Here is a 24,446-nt window from a genome sequence, read left to right as displayed (position 1 = left end):
CACTCTTATTAATCAAGAACCTATCAATCTCCGCTTTAAAAATACTCAATATCTTGGTCTCCACAGCCGTCTGTGGCAATGCCCACGTATGTGCCGATTGTAATCGAGGATTGATATAACATGCTCGCACACATTTGGTATTTTATCGTGCAAGAACGTTGCACGTGCTAAATGAATGAAACAGGATTATGTGCAATTCAAGATGCTTGATTTCAACTGCAGCTAGGACCTAATATAAAGAATGACATTATAGAAATGCTATTCACTGTTACCCATACTTCTGTTCACATGAATGAGGAACAAATAATCAAGGCCAGCCTTTCTTGCCTGAACTCAGCTCACTTGAGCACAATACAATGGCTAGTGAATTCTGGCTGAAGCCGCAAATACTGGTTTTAAAGGGACTGTGCCACCCAAACGCTGCCAGGGACGGTGATGAAGGCAGATACTAATGTGGCTTTGAGACGCTTATAGATAGGCACATGGATATTCAGGGAATGGAGGGATATGGACCAGAGTTAACTTGGCATCATGTAGGGCATGGACAATGTGGGCTGAAGGGCCTGTTCCTGTGCTGTACTCTTCATAGACACAACAAGCTGAAGTAACTCAACAGGCCAGGCAGGATCTCTGAAGAAAAGGATGGGTGACATTTCACCTTTCTTCAGCCAGAAAGTAGAGGGGAGGGAACTGGAGGTAGGACAAGGGCAGAACAAATCAGGTCTGGCAACAGATGACCAAGGAAGGGTGGAGCCCACAATGACCCGTTGTTGGCTGGGGAAGAGCTGAAGGTGCTAAACTGCTTTGAGTTCTCAAATTGCAACACCTCACACTTATCTGCATTAAACACAATTTACCATTTCACAATCCACTTGCCCGATTGATCAAGTTCCTGCTGAAATTTGCGATAACCATCTTCGCTATCTATGACACCATTTATTTTGGTGTCAAATACAAACATACTGGGACTCATGTTTTCGACCATCCCGTCGTCAGCCCTGTCAACAGACCTCAGCCACGCGAACGACAACAGAGACAGCAGCAGCTCCGCAGTTTGGCGCCAAACATGCGCCCTTTTTTCGGGAGGGCACCTACGGATGTCGAACCGGATGGCATCACCCTGCTGCGGACTTCTGCTGCCTCAAATGCAAGAAGAAGAATAAGGAAGCGTACTAATCATGCCTTCTACATTTTCAGCCAAATCACCGATCCCCGAGGCACACTAGTCACAGGCCTCCAGTCCGAAAAACAACCTTCCACCATCACCCTCTGTTTCCTTCCATGAAGCCAATTCTGTAACCGGATGGCTAGCTCTCCCTGGATCCCATGCGATCTGACCTTCCAGAACAGCCTATCCTGCAGAACATCGAATGCCTTGCTGAAGTCCACATAGACAATGTCTACCACTTTGTCCTTGTTGCCTCATGGCTAACCCTAAAACTTTTTTACTTCCTCTACAAAAAAAAACGAAAACTGGTTTTGTTATCAGTTTCCTGCAAACTTGAAACACAATTTTCCATGCTGCTTTTTCTTCCAAGTTTCCTACCAGCTGTTATTGGGCAACTGAACCATCCTATCAACAACTAGGGAACAGTCTTGTGCTACTATCTAACTCATCGGAGACCATCAGACTATCTTTAATCGGAGTTTACCTTGGACGAAACGCTATTCCCTTTATCATGCATCTGTACACTGTGGATGGCTCAATTGTAATCATGTATAGTCTTTTCGCTGACTGGTTAGCATGTAACTAAAGCTTTTCACTGTACCTCGGTACATGTGATAATAAACTAAACTGCTGGACAGGAAAAGCCAACATGGTCAAATCACTCAATGTTCTTGCCAGTGACACTCATTTCACAAGAAAAAAAAATGCTGTCCCATGTATCACTTACTGGAATAAGGTTCCTCTTTATTAAAAAAAGTAACATGTTACAGCACACCCTGCCATAAGCACATCATATCACCACGATTTGCATTACCTCTTGAAGTATTCAACTTCTCTCTCGGTTTCATCCATTTCTACACTGTCCAAATCGATGTCTTTAGGTAGGAACACATCATCTGTTGGATAATAAAAAAAAATTGCTGAATGATTAGATCATATTTGAGACATTTTAGGATGCCGAATGCGAATCATTTGACGCATTATATGTGGTGACTGCTACAGAATAAAGTGAGGAACAAGTGACTTTGGAACCGATTTCCAAAATTCCCACCACTGTCGGGATTTCCTCATGTCAGTTTTTCTATAACAAGCCAACAAGACCATGCAATAATCATAAGAGTTTGTTGTACCTCATTCATTTCTCATCAACCAATTCCCATGTATAGTTTAGTTCAGAGCTTGTGCATGGAAACAGGCCCTTCTTCCCTCCGCGTCTACACGACCATCGATCAGCAGCTCACATTAGTTCTATGTTATCCCACTTTCTCATCCCTGACCTACACACCAGGGGCAATTTACAATTTAACCTACAAACCCGCACGTCTTTGGGATGTGGGAGGAAGCTGGAGCGCCCGAAAGAAAGCCACGCGGTCACAGGGAGAACGTGCAAACTTCACACAGACAGCAACGGGTCAGGTTGGAACTTGCGTCTCTGACACTGTGGGGCAGTAGCTTTACCATCTGCGCCACCCTAAATGTAGCTCGAAAATAAAAGTTTATTACAGATTACTACATCGGGTTATTATATCCACAGATGAGGAAGATATCCACACTCTGAAGAAGGGTCTCGCCCCATTCCTTCTCTCCAGAGATGCTGCCTGACCGGCTGAGTTACTCCAGCATTTTGTGCCTATCTTTAGATATAAACCAGCATCTGCAATTCTTTCCTACAGACAGGGAGGACAGGTTCCCCTTCCCTTCCCTTCGCCCCTCTCGGTCGATGGCCAATTCTTTATTTTGGTTAGAACAATAGAATAGGTTTTAGGGATGGTTTTTGCCAAACCTATCTCTGACATTGTCTTCAATTACAGCCTGTTAACTAACTTTGCTTCAAAAAGCTTTCCACTCACTTTGAATGATAAAACCAGGCCCAACAGCAATTGTCATTAACTAGTCTTAAGGCTCCATCTTGTGGTGGACACTTACTGCCACCCAAGGTCCAAAAGTTGAACACTAAGTCACCCTGTTCCTTTCCTCTGCTCAAAGACACCGGGTTTCAGCTTATATTTGGCAAAACTCTGATAATCCATCCGTTTGAAAGTGGGTCCTGATCCGAAAATTGTCTGTCCACTCTCCTCACAGATGCTGCCTGATCCGCTGAGTTCCTTCAGCACTTTATTTTTTGCTGTGATAATCCATTCTATGATTATTTGGAAATCCCAATGGTTTGGTATCTGGCTCAGTGGGTGATGTTTATTTACCACATTCTCTTGAAACTCTCAGTGCCCTGTTCTCCACATTTCCCCAAAGCTCAGGAGTCCCCGTTTCCCGAAAGCTCAGAAGAACCCGTTTCCGAAACTCAAAGGTCACAGTTCGCAAACTCCCCCAACAAGTGCGGGCGGCCCTGTGTCTGTAGCTCTCTTTAAACCTGCTGAGTTCATGGAACATTTTATTTTGTCACTGGGTAATTTCTAAAATGTGAATTAAAAGGAATAATATTCAAGGGTCGAGAAAGTTTTAGTTAAGGACCAAAGTTCAAAGCATTCTGGATTAGTTTGTTTCAGCATTGTTGCCAGATTTACGAGCAGAAAATAAATTATTTTGACTGCAGCTTTCAGGATAGATCTTTCAGCTGAGGTAAATCGATGTGCAAGAATCAAAAAACAAAGTGTTGAAGGAAGTTAGCAAGTCAGGCAGCACCTGTGGAGGGGAACTGACAGACGACGTCTCGGGTTGGAATGCTTCCTTCCACAGCTGCTGCTTTACCTGTGTATTTTGCTGAAGACTCCAGCATCTGCGGTCTCTTACGTCTCAATGCACGTGAATCACTTGCGTTACTGATTAATGTTCCTGTCAATTATTGTAAATTTACATTATTATAGAATGAATAAAAATGCAGTTGAAGCGTGGCAACTATTTGCACGCTGATCCCAAAGGAGGATCTACTTTCATTCAACACAATCGTTCTGTTCTCTTAAGTTTCTTTTCTGTCTACAAATCGAGTGACAACACTGAGAACTATACTCTGTACCCTACCTATTGTACTCGAGTTTGGCTTGATTGTATTTATGCATAATATTATCTGATTTGATTCGATAGCATGCAAAATAAAGCATTCAGACTTTACTTTAGACATTAGAGATACATTGTGGAAACAGGCCCTTCTGCCCACTGAGTTTGTGCCGACCTTCGATCACCCCGTACAGTAGCACTATCCTACACACTAGGGACAATTTATAATTTTACTGAAGCCTGAAGTGTACATCTTTGGAATGTGGTAGGAAACTGGAGAATCCAGAGAAAACCCACACGCTCCCAGGCAGGAACATAAACTCCATATAAACAGCACCTGCAGTCAGGCCCAAAGCCGGGCCTCCGGCACTGTAAGGCAGCAACTCTACTGCTGCGCCACTGTACCATGGTACATGTAATACTAATAAACCCAAGCTTAACATACAAATTTTGTGGGAAAATGGTGAACCTTACCGATGGAGTTGTTCAGCTTGTCGCTTTTCTTCTTCTTATTTTTCTTGGTCTTTCCTTTGGGCTGGGGCGATTCTGCTGTGTTTTTGTTAACATGCTGCTGATCGCTGGAAGGGGCAGGTTCATACTCTGACGGTACCCGGTCTTCCTTCACGTGGTTGAGCTTCCTCCCATTGCCGTTGACTCCTTTCCTCTCCTCCTTCTTCTGCTCCGTTAACATTTGGCACTCGGGCAGCTTTGGTTTGGGTGCTCCCAGATCCGGCTGGCACTTGGCCGAGGGTCTCTGGTGCACGTCGCAGGGTCTGAAGCCCTCGGCCGGCTTTGAGTGCCGTTCAATACTTGGTTTGATTGCCTGCGATTTTAACTTCTGCTTGCTATTGACTTCGTTTTGTACTGCTGTGGGGTCGGGGCTGCTGTTGGTCTCGGGCTGCTTGACCTTCCACTCCCGTTGAGCTGGGGCTTGGGTCACTCTGAGGTCCTTCCCATTGGCAGGCACCAACTGAGGTGCTCTAGGTTCCGGCTCCGCTCTTTGCTCTTCCTTGCCGTTTGCCTGCCCGGGGGGAAAGCTGTTGGGTTTTGTTGCAGGATCCGGCTGCTGGGATTTGCCGCTATCGTTCATCAGATCTACGGCGGCTTCCTTTAGCCGTGCGTTTTGCAGAAGACACTCGCCTTTCAGGGACTCTTTAGTTCTTTCTTTTTTCTTTTTCTTTGGCCGACCGGATTTGCTGCAGCTCTTGAAGCCGTTGCAACTCTTGTTTTATTCGCTCCTCCTCTTCCCGCTGCCTCTGCTCTTCCAGCAGTTGCAACTGTTCTCTCTCACGGGCCTCGGCCTCGAGACGAGCCTTCTCTTCCTGCTGGAAGAAAACAGCAGTAAGTTTATTGAGCCAAAGCTACAAGGAGATGTGTTACTCACCCAGTTGAACATTGGGTCTTTAAATCCTTCATTTCATTTATTCCAATCACAGTTTGGGGTCAACAAAACTGAGTGGCCCAAACCTTTGTTCCCTTCTGTGACAAATTGCTCCTTGCTCCATGCCCCATGCCAGGTCCACAGGTGGTTTGTTGAGGTAGGCTTGGACAGAATCTAAGCTGAGATATTAGTTTTTAGGCTTCCAGATAACTGGTCACAAAATCCTTCAGCATACAGTAAGTGTGCAAAATCCAAAGGGGTCATTGTGTCTCAAGGCTCAAATTAATGACGCAAACTTTTCTCATTAAAAAAGAAACTTGGATTTGCACTTGCAAATGCTATTAGCTAATTGGTACTGCAATGTGCAGGAACTCGGTGTGGGCGTGGTTGCAAAATGATAACCACAATCACTTCCCACCCTGCTTCCTGTAAGGACTCCATCCCCTACTCCCAATTCCTCCGTCTACGCCGCATCTGCTCCACGGATGAGGCGTTCCACACCAGGACATCTGAAATATCCTCACTATTCAGGGAACGGGGGTTCCCCTCCTCCACCATAAATGAAGCTCGCACCAGGGTCTCTTCCATACCCCTCAACACTGCTCTCTCTCCCCATCCCCGCACTCGCAACAAGGGCCGAGTCCCCCTAGTCCTCACCTTTCACCCCACCAGCCGTCACATACAAAAAGTAATCCCCCGTCAGTTTCGCCACCTCCAACGTGACCCCACCACTCGCCACATCTTCCCATCTCCCCCCATCTCTGCCTTCCGCAAAGACCGCTCCCTCCATAACTCCCTTGTCAATTCTTCCCTTCCCTCTCGGTCCACCCCCTCCCCGGGCACTTTCCCTTGCAACCGCAAGAGATGCAACACTTGTCCCTTTACCTCCCCCCTCGACTCCGTTCAAGGACCCAAGCAATCGTTCCAGGTGCGACAGAGGTTTACCTGCATCTCTTCCAACCTCATCTATTGCGTCCGCTGCTCTAGATGTCAGCAGATCTATATCGGTGAGACCAAGCGGAGGTTGGGCGATCGTTTCGCCGAACACCTCCGCTCGGTCCGCAATAACCAAGCTGACCTCCCGGTGGCGCAGCACTTCAACTCCCCCTCCCACTCCGTCTCCGACCTCTCTGTCCTGGGTCTCCTCCATGGCCACAGTGAGCAGCACCGGAAATTGGAGGAACAGCACCTCATATTCCGTTTGGGGAGTCTGCATCCCGGGGGCATGAACATCGAATTCTCCCAATTTTGTTAGTCCTTGCTGTCTCCTCCCCCTCCTCAGCCCCCCTGCTGTCTCCTCCCATCCCCCAGCCTTCGGGCTCCTCCTGCTTTTCCCTTTCTTGTCCCCACCCACCCCCGCCCCCGATCAGTCTGAAGAAGGGTTTCGGCCCGAAACGTTGCCTATTTCCTTCGCTCCATAGATGCTGCTGCACCCGCTGAGTTTCTCCAGCTTTTTTGTGTAACCACAATCACTTGTTGGACATCTGAAAAAACTTACTTGGATACAAGATATGATTTCAAATAGCTAATCTACTAACCTATGAACTATCTTGGCTGTGCTAGGGAATTCAGGCTTCGGTTTTGCAAACTTAAAAAAAAATGATTGAATATTTTTGTTATTGTATTATAACAATTATGGCAGGGGACATAAAAACTGACTGCAAAAGTTTTTATAGATATGTGAAGAGAAAGAGATTAGTTAAAACAAATGTAGGTCCCTTGCAGTCAGAAACAGGTGAATTGATCATGGGGGAAAAGGACATGGCAGACCAACTGAATAACTACTTTGTTTCCGTCTTCACTAAGGAAGACATAAATAATCTGCCGGAAATAGCAGGGGACCGCGGTCAAAGGAGATGGAGGAACTGAGTGAAATCCAGGTTAGCCGGGAAGTGGTGTAAGGTAAATTGAATGGATTAAAGGCCAATAAATCCCCAGGGCCAGATAGGCTGTATCCCAGAGTACTTAAGGAAGTCGCTCCAGAAATAGTGGATGCATTAGTGATAATTTTTCAAAACTCTTTAGATTCTGGAGTGGTTCATGAGGTTTGGAGGGAGAGAGAAAACGGGGAAATACAGATCAGTTAATCTAACGTTGGTAGTGGGGAAACTGCTAGTCAGTTATTAAAGATGGGATAGCAGCACATTCGGAAAGTGGTTCAATCATTGGACAAAGTCAGCATGGATTTACGAAAGGTAAATCATGTCTCACGAATCTTATAGAATTTTTCGAGGATGTAACTAGTAGAGTGGATAGGGGTGAACCAGTGGATGTGTTATATCTGGACTTTCAGAAGGCTTTCGACAAAGTCCCACATAAGTGATTAGTATACAAACTTAAAGCATACGGTATTGGGGGTTCATTATTGATGTGGATAGAGAACTGGCTGGCAAACAGGAAGCAAAGAGTAGGAGTAGACGGGTCATTTTCAGAATGGCAGGCAGTGACTAGTGGGGTACCGCAAGGCTCAGTCCTGGGACCCCAGCTATTTACAATATATATTATTGATTTGGACGAGGGAATTGAATGCAACATCTCCAATTATGCGGATGACACTAAGCTGGGGACAGTGTTAGCAGTGAGGAGGATGCTAGGAGGCTGCAAGGTGACTTGGATAGGCTGGGTGAGTGGGCAAATGCATGGCAGATGCAGTATAATGTGGATAAATGTGAGGTTATCCACTTTGGTGGCAAAAACAGGAAAGCAGACTATTATCTAAATGGTGACCGATTAGGGAAAGGGGAGATGCAGCGAGACCTGGGTGTCATGGTACACCAGTCATTGAAAGTAGGCATGCAGGTGCAGCAGGCAGTGAAGAAAGCGAATGGTATGTTAGCATTCATAGCAAAAGGATTTGAGTATAGGAGCAGGGAGATTCTACTGCAGTTGTACAGGGTCTTGGTGAGACCACACCTGGAGTATTGCATACAGTTTTGGTCTACAAATCTGAGGGAGGACATTATTACCATAGAGGGAGTGCAGAGAAGGTTCACCAGACTGATTCCTGGGATGTTAGGACTTTCATATGAAGAAAGACTGGATAGACTCGGCTTGTACTCGCTAGAATTTAGGAGATTGAGGGGGGATCTTATAGAAACCTACAAAATTCTTAAGGGGTAGGACAGGCTAGATGCAGGAAGATTGTTCCCGATGTTGGGGAAGTCCAGGACAAGGGGTCACAGCTTAAGGATAGAGGGGAAATCCTTTAGTACCGAGATGAGAAAAACATTTTTCACACAGAGAGTGGTGAATCTCTGGAACTCTCTGCCACAGAAGGTAGGTGAGGTCAGTTCATTGGCTATATTTAAGAGGGAGTTAGATGTGGCCCTTGTGGCTAAAGGGATCAGGGGGTATGGAGAGAAGGCAGGTACGGGATACTGAGTTGGATGATCAGCCATGATCATATTGAATGGCGGTGGAGGCTCGAAGGGCCGAATGTCCTACTCCTGCACCTAATTTCCTATGTTTCTATATACGAGTGCTGTGCTTATAGACCTGTCATGCTGCTGCAAGTCAGGATTTCATAGTTCTCTTTTCGGTACATATGACAATTAAACACACTTGAATCTCAATGTTTAAATACACAATTAAGTCAATACCAGAATAAACACCTTCTCAGAAGTGAAGTTCATTCAGAGTTCTCAATGTCATTGGTGGAGAAATAGGTTCTCTAAACTCATGGACAAAACCCCAGTCATTTTTGCCAGCGATTTATCTCAGTATGTCTGTGCCAACTCTTGGACAGAAGTCCACAACTAATCTCACTCTCCAAACACTCCTCCTGTCCCAACCATCCACTGTTTCAATCACAAATCCAATTTTTCCCTCAGAGGGTGTGTGAACTCTGTCACAACCACATCCCTACGTGTGCATCTGAAAAACACTTTGCACACAGCCCTTTAAACTGCAAATTTGTATTCAAAATCCCAAGTTAAGGCTCTGCAAAATGAAGCATGCTGTATTCTCAGAGGCTTGACAGGGAGGGGAAGGTTAAAAGCATTTTGCAATTATATTAAGGACATCAAGTTATCCTGGGAAAGAGTAGTGCTCCTTTGATCCCTAATGGGCCATTTCCACTTTTGACAAGCGTAGGTGAACGGCATTCTATGGCATAAAGGTCTATGGTGTGTCAAGAGTCATACAGTGTGGAAACAGGCCTTTTGGCCCAACTTGCCCATGCTGACCAAGATGTCCCAACTGCACTGGTCCCACCTGCCCATGTTTGAAACATATCCCTCAAAGCTTTCCATATCCCCACACCTGTCCAAATGTATTTTACATAGTTTCCTGCCTCAACTACCTTCTCTGGCAACTTGTTCCATACACCCACCACCCTGTGTGATTGAAACATAGTTCCTGGTTTTATCATTTTATTGGCCCAACCTGGTCTAAAAACACCTGGCAGTGACACATGAAAATATAGTGACGACACCTTAAGTTTTGTCCTTAAACATGAGATCATGATTAATCTGTTATTTTTCTCTTCCCCTTTAAATACTGGGTTCTGCCACTTTAACTCACAATCCTGCCGATCGTTAACCTGAGTATCATGCCAAGCCACTTTCAAGAGCAGCTAATAGTTTAACCCAATAGTTGTGGGTCACCTCCAGGCCAGGTAGACAGAAGTTTGAGCGAATAAAATGCCATGGACCTGAAACATCAACTGTAACAAATGCCGCTGACATTTTTCTGTCTTTTCTGCTTTTATGGTGAAATTTGCCCAAGATGTCAGATGGGGGTTTAAAGTAAATTGCAGCCTCATGAACACTTTTGCTGATACTAAGTTTTTATTTAGTTAGTTTATTTAGTTTATTCAAGTTAGTTGAATAAACAAATTCCCTATCTGTTGCGGTGGGATAGAGATTATACCGCAAGATATATTGTCCTTGCCGCTGGATATTAATTTTATAACATTTACACAGCCACCATAAATTTTACAATTCTCCATGAGTATCTTTGATCCATAAAAAATCAGTCAACCTCAGTTATAAAATTAATCGAACTTGCATCAACTGCCAATTTTGGAAAGAACTTCCACATTTTAAAGATCTGGTTCTAATTTTTACACCACCGCCTCTAATCCTTGGGTTCCAGTTTATTTTTAGCACTTCACAATAGCTGGAACTTTGATCAATTCACCCTCAACTTTGCAATCTCTAGTGAATACAACTCTGTGTCATTGGGTCTGTGCCATCTTTCCTTGTAGACCTTGACCAGATTTCATTCTAGACGCATATTTTCCCAGAGGGAGGCAGTGAGATTAATACATCAGCATCATCAGTTTAAGGTCTGAATGACTAAATACAAAGAAAATAAGTTGCTCAATACAGTTGAACAGACATAAACTGTGTTCACTGCCATAAAAAAAGATATTCGTAAATTAAAAATAATGCTTTTGATCAAGTGGGAGGTCTTTAGAGATACAGTGCGGAAGCAGGCTCTTCAGCCCTCCGAGTTTGTGCCAACCAGCAACACTAACACTATTCTACACAATAAGGACAATTTACAATTTTACTGAAGCCAATTAACCTACAAACCTGTACGTCTTTCGAGAGCAGAAGGAAACCCACGTTGTCACAGGGAGAACGTACAAACTTCCTGCAGGCAGCACCTGTAGTCAGGTCTCTGCCACTGTAATTCAGCAGCTCTACCGCAGAGCTACTGAGTCGCCCTGCAGCCACAACACTCAAAGTGCTGAAGTAACTCAGCTGGCCAGACAGCATGTGTGGGGAACATGGGTAGACAACATTTTGCGTTCGAAGAAGGGCCCCGGACTGAAACGTTACCCATCCAAGTTCTCCAGGGATGCTACCTGACCACAGAGTTGCTCCAGCATTTTGTTTCTACTTGTCCCTACGCAGAGAAACGTCTTACCTTTCGCTGCTTGTGCCGTGCCCGTTTAGCTGCCCTCGAGCTGCTGACTGGTTTCGATTCTGTGCTGTTTATGAACTGTAATAGGTCTTCCACTTTTCTATGGTCTACTATCTGCTCTTTCTCGAGGATGGGGTCTGCTTTCTTTGGCTGCTCCTCCTTGCGCTTGGTGAGCCGTAAGCGGAGCTTCTCCCGCATCTCTGCATAGTTCCTACTCGTTGGTGCGGCAGGTGGCTGAAATACATGGGCAGCAGAGTTTACTTGCAGGCGGCTGCTGCTCCTCGTTCACCTTAACATGAATCAGCAAAGCTAGTGTGGACGCAAGCTTCAACCAACATGACGTTTCAAATCATATACCTTTTCATCAAATCTAACAATGATTTAGCGTTGGCATGCTCGTTCCAAATAAACAGACCTGAAAAACTGTATCGACAACCTTAGAACATGCGATGCAAATTGTTTCCAGCCACCTGTTCATTTACATATGCAGGGGCCAATTTGAGGAAAATGTCAAAGTTTAACAGACATTCAAAGGCAGCTGGAAAACTCGCAGTTGGATGTGGGGGTTATTTCTCCTGTAAATCAGAAGATTTTGCTCTCAGGTCTCTGATGAGTTAGTTAGTTGAAGTCAGGCAGCGTGATGTTCAGTGCACTTTATCTGGCTCTGGTGCTGCCCCCATTTCACTGGGCAACAGTATAAATGTAAAGAAAGAAGTGTACTGTTTTGTGTATACTTTTATAGAGTTTTATTTTTAATATAAGCGTAGATGTACAAACACACACATACACACACAATCTGTATATATACACACATATACACACACACCTATATATATTTATAAATCTATATCTGTATTTATATAAATCTATATCTATAACACTTCATTAATATATTGTTTAAAGATGAAACAGTAGTATTGATGCATTGTGAAGAGAATGTATTAATTTGATGGCAAAATTATTGTAAAAATTATTGTATTTGCTGTTTATATTTTTTAATGTGTATATTTGAACTTTTCTCAGAGCAGGCATGCATGCTTTGGCACAAGTTCAAAGGATCCAGACTTGTTTAGTTGTCGGAACATACTGTACAATTTTCTGGATCTTTTATAGTAAAACTGCAAATCCATAATATCTGACACTCAATCTGTTTAAGTGATTTTTGTTATTGGAAGTGGAGTAGTGAGCCTGTGTTGTGCACTAAATCACTGACAACAATCCATATTCCTTTTTGATTTGCAAAATCACACGTGAATCAATGAATGTGTTGTAGCATCTTTGCAGCACATGGACAGGACTTTGATTCAACATGATCCAAGGGCAACATTCTGATGTTGAACAATTTTGTCAGTGCTGCCTGTATCAAAGTCCTGTGCTTGGGAGATAGATATATGGAATAAGCTGCCAGAGGAGATAGCTGAAGAAGGTACCATAATAGCATTTAAAAGAGATTTGGACAGGTACATGGATAGGAAAGGTTGAGGGGGATATGGGCCATGGCTTAGATGGTGCATTTTGCACGCAAGGACAAGTTGGGATGAAGGGTTCGTGCTGCATAACTCGATGACTGTGACCCTGGTTGTAGAGCCAACCCAGATGGAGCAAGGATCACTCACCCCGCCATGACCAAAGAATTCACAGTAGCAGCAGTCACAGTATTTTCCTTCCTTCTGGTTGGTTGACGTTGAGGTACTAGAGCTATGTTCTGAGCAGCTATCTTCGTCCTGACTCTCTTCACCATCAAACTGCTGATGATCGTACACATTGCCACTCGCACACGGGTGTCCTTCGCAGTCAGGGTCACTGCAGAAGCACCACAACAACAGTTAAATGGACTTGACAACACACTATGTTAGGAAATAAAAGCCTCGCAGTATTAGTTCTCGCTCAACCAGTTCTCAGTCACTTACAAGTTGCACTACATTTCGAAACAGTATAGTTCCAAGTGGCAGTCAATAAGGATAATCATTTGTGATTTGTCTTTAACCCTTTCTCTCTGAATCGTTTCCAATTGTTGATTTAATCCTTTCCACGGCCGTTACTCAGGAATGACTTCTCTACCTGCCCTGCAAAGCACTTGCGAGATCTGTCTGTGAGTATTCTTGCTGCAGTTAATTCCCATTAGCTTGCATTTGCACAGCAACCTATGACTTCTTCATTGGCATTTCTACATAGGATTATGCAGGCGAATTAGATGACCTATTATTGCACAACACAGTCAAACCTAGTGGATGAGAATTGGGTAAAAGAGGAAGAACATCCTCTAAAATGAGTAAGGGAACAGTTTAACATACACCTTAATCAATGCAAAGACTAGCAGTGATCTCAAATTAACATCCCATACTAATTATCATTGCATCTACCTGAATGTGCACCCATACTCCCACCACCCCGTCATCCCTTTTCCCCTCCACCTGTCCCCTTTCACCTACATCCCTTCCTCTGGTTTTACATGTCACGCCTCTACTCTCTGCATCTTACAGCCTTCTTTTCAACGTCAGCCTTTGATACTGACTCCACCATCTGCCAATCAAAATCACCCTCACCTGTACCCACCTATTGCTTGCCCAACTTTGTCCCGCTCTCACCACTCTTCTGGCTTTCTCCCCCCCCCCCCCCCCCATTACAATTAGTCTGAAAAAGGGGCCCAACCGAAAACGTCACCAATCCATGATTTCCAGAGATGCTGCCTGACCCGCTGAGTTACTCCAGCACTGTCTTTTAAAAAGGAAAAGAGCTCCACCAATGCAGCGCTCCGTCAGTACTGCAAGGCAGCAGCAACTGATGTAATCACTTGGTTGATGCATCATATTTTTAGCAATACAGGGTCAGAGATTGCCAATTCTTTTGTATGATCAAGAACAGACTTGGAACAAAATGGAGTCAGACGGATAACGACATATCACTGTGATTGAGCTGCAGACATTATTGAATACACACCTCAAAACTGAATATGGGGTTCGTTTTGTTCCAGACCGACTTTATATGTCACATTCATGAAACATTTGACTTAAACTCAGATACACGTCACGTACTAACCTGCATACGCTGGCTGATGCACTCACTGAACTTTCTGCAGTAACTGCAGGGGGTGCAGTGGAGGTTGGACAGAGCCCAGAATGGGGATCGATAAAACCTGGGGCAGTTGAAGCTGTCTTTGGAAAAGGTGAAGTCACAAGGTTAGGCATGTGAGGTGCAGAGGCAGGGGACAGCGGCGTGGGCGTGAGAGATGGAAGAGATGTTAAACCTGTGGGGCTGTTCCTAGGTGCGACTGGTGTGGGATGTCTGTGATCTTCTTTACCTAAATTGTGGAACACCTCACCTGCACCAAAAGTAAAGAACAAAAGCAAATTCAACAACGTGGAACTGACATCTGGAAATACAGAACATTTTACAGCTTTGCATCAAGTGCAGAAACTTGCACAACACAATAAAATGACAGAACTAATCTGGAGAAACAAAATTCAGTGAATTAATTTTGCAAGTGACACTTTCTCTGTGTTGCAACTTCAATGACTATTTTTGGTTCTCAGGCTGAGTTACTGCGTTTAAAACATTGAAAGGAATTATTATGGTAAATATCAAGAAATTCTATGCTCTGATAGGAATTGCCTACATCAAGGTGGTATATCCTCAGAATGAATGTTGGGCCATTCAAGAATGGAGTCTAAGAATATTTATTCTACATATGGGTTGATGGAAATTACTAATCATTTCCAACCCATTGTCCAGTAATCAACACTGCAATCCTTGGTTTTGTTCTTGCCATCAACCAGCCATACTCATTCTTTAGGTCCCAAGAATAATAAAATTCAATGAAATGACTGTAATAGTGTAGGCAACCTAATGGATAGTGACTTAAACTTCTTTAGTTTAGTTAAGAGATACAGTGCTGAAACAGGCCTCCTCGGCCCACCAATAATCATCTGTACACGAGTTCAATCCTACACACGAGGGACACTTTACAGAAGCCAATTAACCGACACACCTACATGTCTTTGGAATGTGGCAGGATACTACAGCACATGCAGTCATAGGGAGAACTTACAAACCATATACTGTAGTCAAGTGCAGTATAACGTGATAAATGTGAGGTTATCCACTTTGGTGGTAAAAACAAGGAGGCAGATTATTATATCAATGGTGTCAGACTAGGAAAAGGGAAGGTGCAACAAGTCCTGGGTGTCCTTGTACATCACACTGAAAGTACAGCAGGCAGAGAAGAAAGGTAATGGCATGCTGGCCTTCATAGCAAGAGAATTTGAGTATACCAAGGAGGTCCTACTGCAGTTACACAGGGCCCTGGTGAGACCGCACCTGGAGTATTGCGTGCAGTTTTGGTCTCCTAATTTGAGGAAGGACATTATTGCTATTGAGGGAGTGCAGCGTCGGTTCATCAGGTTAATTCCCAGGATGGCGGGACTGACATAGGATGAAAGAATGGATTAACTGGGCTTATATTCAGTGTAATTTAGAAGGATGAGAGGATATCTTGTAGAAACATATAAAATTATGAAGGGATTGAACTAGATGCAGGAAAAATGTTCCTCATATTGGGAGAGTCCAGAACCAGGGGGTCACAGTTTAAGAATAAGAAGCAGGCCATTTAGGACTGAGATGAGGAAAAAAAAATTCACCCAGAGTTGTGAATCTATTGAATTCTCTGCCACAGAAGGCAGTGGAGGCCAATTCACTGGATGTATTCAAGAGAGATAGACTTAGCTCTTAGGGCTAATGGAATCGGGTAGGAACAGGGTACTGATTCTGGATGATCAGCCATGATCATATTGAATGGCGCTCGAAAGGCCAAATGGCCTACTCCTGCACATGTTTTCTATGTTTCTACATTCTATGGGTTTTTTTCTGTTTCTAATTGAGTTGATTAGATTAGAATTCACTGTCTTTCCCTAACTGGCCCTGAATTGATGGTTTCCCCGGCATTTCAGTGGGTATTTAAGAGTCTTCAGGTTGCCGTAGGATAACCACCTTTATCAATGTTACTCGATTTATGGAGTTACCCAGCATTCAAACAGGGCATTCGGCCCAACCTGTCCATGCCGACCAATGTACCATTTAAGTCTTTCACTGGTCACCCTAAACCTATGTTCTTTATTTTTAGATTACCTTACCTTGGAGAGAAAAAAATGTATTAGGGTTATCTGCCCTATCTATGCCTCTCAACTTTACATATTTCTATAAACTCACTCCCTTGTTTCTATAAACGCACCACCTCAGCTTTCGTCACTCCAGGGAAAATAGTCCTAATCTCCCCAATCCCTCCTTATAACTGAAGCCCTCAGTCCACATTCAAGATTTACTTTATTAATTGAATTTAGATGCACCTTTATAACTTCATATCAAGAATCTGGGGTTCCGCATCAATAATTTAACAACAAAGTAATTGTATGCAAGTTGTCATCAGGTTATGACTATCAGGCGACATTTTTGTGCCAATTTGAAACAAGGGGTTTTGATAGACATCTGGAAACAAATCAAAGCAAGTGATGTAGCTCTCGGGAATGGAGGAGAATGAGTAACAAAATAAGGGGAAGTAATTCTTAATAATCTGCGCTGCACAAAATGCTCATCCTCGAAAATCAAACCCTTTGGTTTGAATGTGTAAAAAAAGCACTCAAATTAAATGTGCATTACTGATATTTTAGGGTTGAAATGAAGTAAACTCTGGAGAAAGTGGGTTGCTTTTACCTAGTGATGTAGGTCTTTTTGATGAAACCTTAAACTGATTGGAACTAGATTGCACAGTAGTGGCTGTAGATGAGACAGAAGATGTGGCTGAGGAGGTTGCCATGATGACTTTGTTGGTTTCCATGGCGGTGGGGGGATTGTAGAGACATTTTTTCCTTGCTGCAGGTTTTTTCTCCTTGGTGTCCATGACAACGGTGTCTGTACTGGTTGTAGGGGGAAGTGCTTCTGGCCTAATCTCTGGGAGTGGTGACCGCAAAATGTCACCTGTGGAGTAAAGGCAAAATGGGAGATGGTAAACATCACAAATTCTTCCCGCACGTTGACTACATTAAAGTTGGATCTATTGATGTACCTGAAACGCTAAAACTACTTTCTAGTTGGTACCAAGTTTATCAAGTCGTTCAGAAAATAAAACAAAGTGCTGGGTAATTTGTGTAGAAAGTGTTTTTCCGTAAGCAGTCATGACACTTGCAAGATGAAGAGACCTGTTCATTTCATTGTGTCTTCTTAATGGAGGTCAGGCAGAGACATTTTAGACCAGTACCCTTCTTCAGACTCCAAATTTACGTAACATCTAACAAACCCTCTGGAAACGTCACCTATCCATGTTGCTGCGTGACCCGCTGAGTTATTCTAGCAATTTGCGGTTTTTGCTCAAGATTCCAGCATCAGCTGTCCTTTGTGTCTAAGTCATTTTGGAAGCCGGAAATGGATGCAAGAAGCTACATGGGAATGATATTAGCTAATTACATGTGTCAACTAAATCAACACAATGTGAAGCAACTTGTGTACGCATTGAGCGTACAGACACACTCAGTTTCATGCTGATTCCATTCACACTTGTGCAGCAGCGCAAAATGCCAGGCCATCTGCTCCTCTAATTTGCCCCTTTATAATATAGACAATAGACAATAGGTGCAGGAGTGGGCCATTCAGCCCTTCGAGCCAGCATCGCCATTCAATGTGGTCATGGCTGATCATCCACAATCAGTACCCCGTTCTATCCCTTAACTTTGCTCTATCTAACTCTCCCCTAAAAGCATCCAGAGAACCAGCCTCCACCGCCCTCTGAGGCAGAGAATTCCATACAATCACAACTCTCTGCGTGAAAAAGTTTTTCCTAATCTCTGTTCTAAATGGCTTGCCACTTATTTTTAAACTATGGCCTCTGGTTCTGGACTCCCCCAACATTGGTAACATGTTTCCTGCCTCTAGCATGTCCAAACCCTTAATAATCTTATATGTTTCAAAAAGATCTCCTCTCATCCTCCTAAATTCCATAGTATACAAGCCCAGCTGCTCCAATCTATCAACATATGATAGTCCCGCTATCCCGGGAATTAACCTCGTGAACCTACACTGCACTCCCTCAATAACAAGAATATCTTTCCTCAAGTTTGGAGACAAAACTGCACACAATACTCCAGATGTCGTCTCACTAGGGCCCTTATTGTCATATGTCCTTTTGTTTACTGGAGGATGGGGAAATGGACCAATCTCTGTACCGAGGCGAATACACCAAATAACATCAAATACAATCACAGGTCTGGAGAGGAAGGTGATATTGTGCTAATTTTAGTCAGAGTTATAGCATGGAAACAGGCCCTTTAGCCCAACTTGCCCAAGCTGACCAACATGGCCCATCTACACTAGGCCCACCTGCCTGCTGTTCGGTCATTTCACAAGCTCACAAGTTATTGGAGTAGAATTAGGCCAGTTGGCCCATCAAGTCTACTCCGTCATTCAATCATGGCTGATCTCTGCCTCCTAATCGCATTTTTTCTGCCTTCTCCCCATAACCCTAGACATCCGTTCTAATCAAGAATTTGTCTATCTCTGCCTTAAAAATATCCACTGGCTTGGCATCCACAGCCCTCTGTGGCAATGAGTTCCACAGATTAACTACCCTCTGACCAAGTTGCTCCTCACCACCTTTCTAAAAGAGCATCCTTTAATTCTGAGGGTATGACCTCTGGTCCTAGACTCTCCCACCAGTGGAAACATCCTTTCCACATCCACTCTATCTATGCCTATCATTATTCTGTAAGTTTCAAAACCTCCTCAACCTTCTAAACTCCAGCGAGGAGATGCCCAGTGCTGTCAAACGCTCATCATATGCTAACCCACTAATTCCTGGAATCATTCTTGCAAACCTCCTCTGGACCCTCTCCAGAGCCAGCACCTCCTTCCTCAGATATGGGGGCCAAATTTCCTCACAATATTCCAAATGCAGAATGAACCAGCACCTCAGCATTACACCACTCTTTTTTTATCCAGTCCTCTTGACCCTCTAAATATCACTTTAAACCTATCCTATCCATGTACCTATCTAAATGTCTCTTAAACGTTGTGATAGTACCTGCCTTAACTACTTCCTCCAGCATCTTGGTCCATACACCCAGCACACTTTGTGAGAGAAAGTTACCTCTCAAGTTCAGCACACAATGCCTGTGCCAAACATGTCATCAAGTTAAATTCATCTCTTCTGACTGCACATAATCTATTTCCCCCATTCCTACATATCCATGAGCCTATCCAAAAGCCTCTCAAATGCCATTCTCGTATTTGCCTCCACCACCATCGCCAGCAGCGTGTTTCAGGAACCCACCACTGTAAAAAAAAAATTTGCCCCTCAAAGTTGGATGCTGATATGGGAGAAAACTTAACTGACTATCCTGAAAGACTTGATGAAATGAACAGCCCTCTTCATCTTACAGATTTTATGACTGCACACGGACTGTCACAGTCACACAATACCAAGCCCACTGCAGGTCTACAAAACCAGTGCTAAATGTTGTGCATATCTACCAAACATCAGATCCAGCAACAAGATACATAAATTCCTGGGGATGTCCTAAATTGTATGCTCCCTCTTTCAACGAGTTTGTGACTTTAATTCTGTATACACAGGTTTGATCTTTGAGCATGGATGGAGCCATATAACTGAGAGGGGAGAAATAGCAAGAGAAAGAGTGAGAGATATGGGCCAAATGGAACTAATCAGGAAAGCACTTCCATCAATATGAACAAGTTGGGCTGAAGAACTAGTTTCCATTCTGCATAACTCTTGAGAGCAAGAGGGAGGGAAGCAAGAGGGAGAGAGGGAGAGAATATTTCAATCTATCAGCCTGAAGGCTTGACCCACAGTCTCTCAGAATCTGGCAACTATTATATTTTTACAATAAAGATTTCTTCAAAATGAAAATCTAAATCAGGAATACCTGAAATTGTACAATTACAACTTTTTGTACAATTACACTAAAAGGCAACATTTAATCAAAATGCAGGTATGTGTTGAATCGCCTTTATTAAATGAAATGAAAAGATCAGCTTCTTACCAGATAGCGTTTCTGGAAGGAAAGCAGCAGGATTCCATGGTTTATCGCCATTTATTAGTTCCGATCCCCAGAGACTTGCCAATTTGTGGGACGTGAGGAGTGGGTTGTTCCAGTCAGTGCTGCCGAAACAGCTCTGGTAGATGTGGTCCTGGAGAGATGCGCTGAAAACCTGATTTTTGCCTGTGTGACTGGGAGGTGGTGCTGACTGGAGAGTCTGCAAGGCAAAGTTATGTGGTTAGAATTACAAAAGCTTATGACAGTGCTGAGACATGATTCTTAACTTGCCTGATCCAGCTGCTGGCAGACCAGTGTCTTTCCATTTACTTACACGAGGTGACCAATTGACGAATGTCACTTGTCCCTGTCAAAATTCCTCCAGTTTATTCTTGGCTTCACAGTTATAAAGCCATAGAGTTGTACTTCATGGAAGCAAGCTCTTCGGTCCACATTGCCGATGCTGACCAAGTTGGCACATTTGCCTGCATTTGGCCCATTTTCCCACTAAACAATTCCCATCCATTTATTTAATTTTGTTTAGAGATACAGCGCGGAAGCAGGCCCTTCGGCCCACCGACAATTAAAAGTCTTAATTATATGCGTTGCCATAGCCTTTTCTGGCCACACATGGCCCTTGTTCCTACCTCACATGGATAACACGAGTCAGAAAGTTGCCACTGAGGGCCCTCCCCATCTAGTTTTAGAATACTATCCTGGGAAATAGACTGAGCATTCACTTTATCCATGGTCCCTATGATGTGGTACACCTCCTACAATCCAAAGAAAAATATGCCAGCCTATCCAACCTCTCCCTACAACTCAAGCCCACAAGTAACATTCTGGTGAATCTCTTCTGCACTCTTTCCAACTTAATAACATAATTCTGATAGGTGGGTGACCAGAATTGCACATAGTACTCCAACTTTTCTGGTGCATTTTATGTGGAAAAAGTACTTTCTCAACCTTTTCCCTAACAGTTTGCTCTGATACAAGTCTATTCTGTCTTGTTCTAAAATTGTGCATTACCTATCATTTTGAAAACATCAACTTTAACCTTTTAAATTCAAAGAAATGCAAGGCCAGTTTATGTCTTTTCTCATCAGAATCTAATCCTGGGGAATTTAAATTCGTGTAATTACATAAACTAATATTTAAAAAAGTTATCCTCTAAAAGTAACCCAATTGTCAAATGAAACATCTGGCTCATTAATATCTTCAGGGAAGGAAGTTGTCCTTCCATCAAGAGTCTGGAATTTGCTTTTCAAGACCAATTTAGATTAGAGGTAATAATAGATGGACAATACATGCCCTCAGCAGTGGCATTCACATTCCATGAACAAATACATTTAAAATGATTATCCCTGCAATCTAATAAACCAATGGAAGGAAAATGGAAAAACAACAAGAACGACGAACAGTTGCAAAAACATATGCAGAGATCAATCAAAAACTGTTAAGAAATAAGCAGATCAGTGGAGCTAATATTTAGTGTTTATATGTACAGATAATTTCAGCTTCCAGGTCAAAGAATCGAGGGCGTAGCTTTAAGCGCCTGTCCCCCTTAGGCGATTTTTCAACATACTGCCGGCGACTGTTGAGTTCCCGACAGTTGCCTGAAAAACCGGAACGGCGACTGTCAGAGTGGAACACACACACACACACACACACATTGTAAAGGCGGGGGCCAGGGAACGCAGGGGAGCGCTGTCTGAAATTCACATGGTGCAAAGCCAAGGTGATACAGACACACACCGCGATGAACTGGAAGATTAAGATGGTGAGCAGTGTACTGTTAGTCCTTTTAATATGAGGGGGGGGAGAAGGAGTGGAGACACTTTTAAGAATCCAGACAACTTTTAATAAGCCAGAGGTATACAGCTGTAAAGTTTGGCGGGCATTTAACATTACCGGTTGGTTATCCTTGGTTATGAAAACTTGTGCTTATGTTTTTTTCCCCCCCAATGAGCCAATGAAAATGACCGGACAGCAAAGGCGATTAACTAAAACTACCTACTACTACCTCGACTACCTATAACTACATGGCGACCCCACTACAACTGCACCTAAGACTACAGGATTATCGATTTTCTCCATGACGACCAATTTTTGGTCACAGAAATTTTTTTAAACATGTTAAAAAATTTGCGGCGACCATACTGAGGCAGCGACTAGTTCCCAGAATGCGGGAACTCCCCGCGACCCTGAAGGAGACTCACCGGAGACCACCAGCGAACATGTGGCGACCATGTGGCGAGCGCAGAGTCTCCTGCACTCGCCTAAGTGGGACAGGCCCTTTAAGGTGAGAAGGACAAAGTATAAAAAGATAGGCATAAAAAGCTGGAGTAACTCAGGAGGACAGGCAGCATCTCTGGAGAGAAGGAATGGGTGACGTTTTAGGTCGAGACCCTTCTTCAGAATGAGACTTCAGTGTAAATGAAATGCGCACGGCAAGTTCTCTTTTTTTTTTACACAGAGTGGCAGGTGCCTGGAACACGCTCCCAAGATAGTTTGAAACAATGGTGGGATTTAAGAGGCTTTTGGATAGGCACATGGAAATACAGGGAAGGGAGTTATATGGATCAGGCACAGACGATTAGTTTAATTTGGCATCATGTTCAGCACAGACATTGTGGACCAGACAGGCTGTTTGCATGTAGTACCATTTCTAAGCACTTGATAAATCATCATTACGAATGACGAAATGCTTGCTGGGTAGCAAGTTGAAAACATGTCAACAAACCACCAGAGACCCGCATGTGACCACGTGGGTTTCCTCTGTTTAGTTTAGTTTAAAGAGATGCAGCAGAGAAACAGGCCCTTCGGCCCTCTGAGTCCCCATCCTTTGCAGTAGTTCTATGTTGTCCCACTTTCACATCCACTCCCTACACATCGGGGGAAATTTTTAAGGGCAAATAACCTACAAACTCACACGTTTCTGGGTGCTGTAGTTTCCTCCCACGTTCCGAAGCTATGTGGGTTGGTAGATCAATAGGCCTCTGTAAACTGTATGTAGGGAGTGGATGCACAAGTGGAATACCATAGAACTAATGTGTAGGAAAGAATTGCAGATGTTGGTTTAAATTGAAGATAGACACAAAATGCTGGAGTAACTCAGCAGGACAGGCAGCATCTCTTGAGGGAAGGAATGGGTGACGTTTCAGGTCGTGACCCTTATTCAGTCTGTAGAAGGGTCTCGACCCGAAATGTCACTCATTCCTTCTCTCCAGAGATGTGCCTGTCCTGCTAAGTTACTCCGGCATTTTGTGACTATCTTCGATAACATAGAACTCGTTTGTTCGGGTGATCGATGGTTGGCATGGACTCGGTGGGCCAACGGGCCTGTTTCCATGCTGTATCTCTAAACTAAACCCAAACATGACACACGTTATTCTGTGCAGCAAGACTAAATAAGTTTTATTTGATAAATCACACAGAGAGCCACTTGCTTACAGGCGAAAGCATGAGCAAACAACCTGCTACCTTACCTTGTTGTGCGTGAATGGAGGAGTTGTTGCGTACAGGGTAGGATGGAGGAGAGGCCGAGGCAGGTGAGGGATGGTGTGCAGTGGTAAATGCCCATGGATGTGCGGGTAGAGGTGAAGAGCGGGATGCGAAGGCTTCTCCGTGGGTAAAAACTGGTGGCCGCTGGGAAGGCGCCCGGATGCAAGAGCAGATGTACTCAGGCCAGAGGCTTCTTGCTTGCAGACGTGGCATTCACAAACGTTCTGGACCTGGTCAGCCTGGGGAAAGGTTTAAATATCGTTAGTCGCTTCATCGGACGACAAAAACATTTTAAAGTCAAACCCTCCCATCAATTGTGTCGGCACAACTTTAAATGGACAAGCAAATGTCAGCAGACATCTTTAAATTAATCAACCTTTTCCCAAGGAAGGAAAAATCAAATACTAGAGGATAGAGCTTCAAGGCGAGTGGGGCAAATGTTAAAGGAAATATACAGGGCTCCCACAGAGGGTGGTGAGTGCCTAGAACGCGCTGCCAAGGGTGGTGGTGGAGGCAGATTCGATAGTGGCAG

General features: G+C 43.8%; 1 protein-coding gene across 1 annotated transcript in view; it reads right to left on the bottom strand.

Annotated features, from left to right (window-relative positions):
• The window catches only part of fam193a (family with sequence similarity 193 member A), a 152,969-nt gene that overhangs the window by 4,900 nt on the left and 123,623 nt on the right, over positions 1–24,446 (bottom strand). Inside the window, 10 exon segments of the mRNA XM_055632272.1 lie at positions 1,983–2,064; positions 3,875–3,958; positions 4,595–5,300; positions 5,302–5,445; positions 11,376–11,606; positions 12,989–13,175; positions 14,412–14,694; positions 17,079–17,342; positions 20,417–20,630; positions 23,899–24,153. Coding sequence (XP_055488247.1) covers positions 1,983–2,064; positions 3,875–3,958; positions 4,595–5,300; positions 5,302–5,445; positions 11,376–11,606; positions 12,989–13,175; positions 14,412–14,694; positions 17,079–17,342; positions 20,417–20,630; positions 23,899–24,153 — 2,450 coding nt within the window.

The sequence above is a fragment of the Leucoraja erinacea genome, chromosome 3 (genome assembly GCF_028641065.1).
Source record: "Leucoraja erinacea ecotype New England chromosome 3, Leri_hhj_1, whole genome shotgun sequence".
Classification (NCBI taxonomy): Eukaryota; Metazoa; Chordata; class Chondrichthyes; order Rajiformes; family Rajidae; genus Leucoraja; species Leucoraja erinaceus.
Note: the sequence above shows the minus strand (reverse complement) of the source record. Positions and strands in the feature narration are given on the sequence as shown.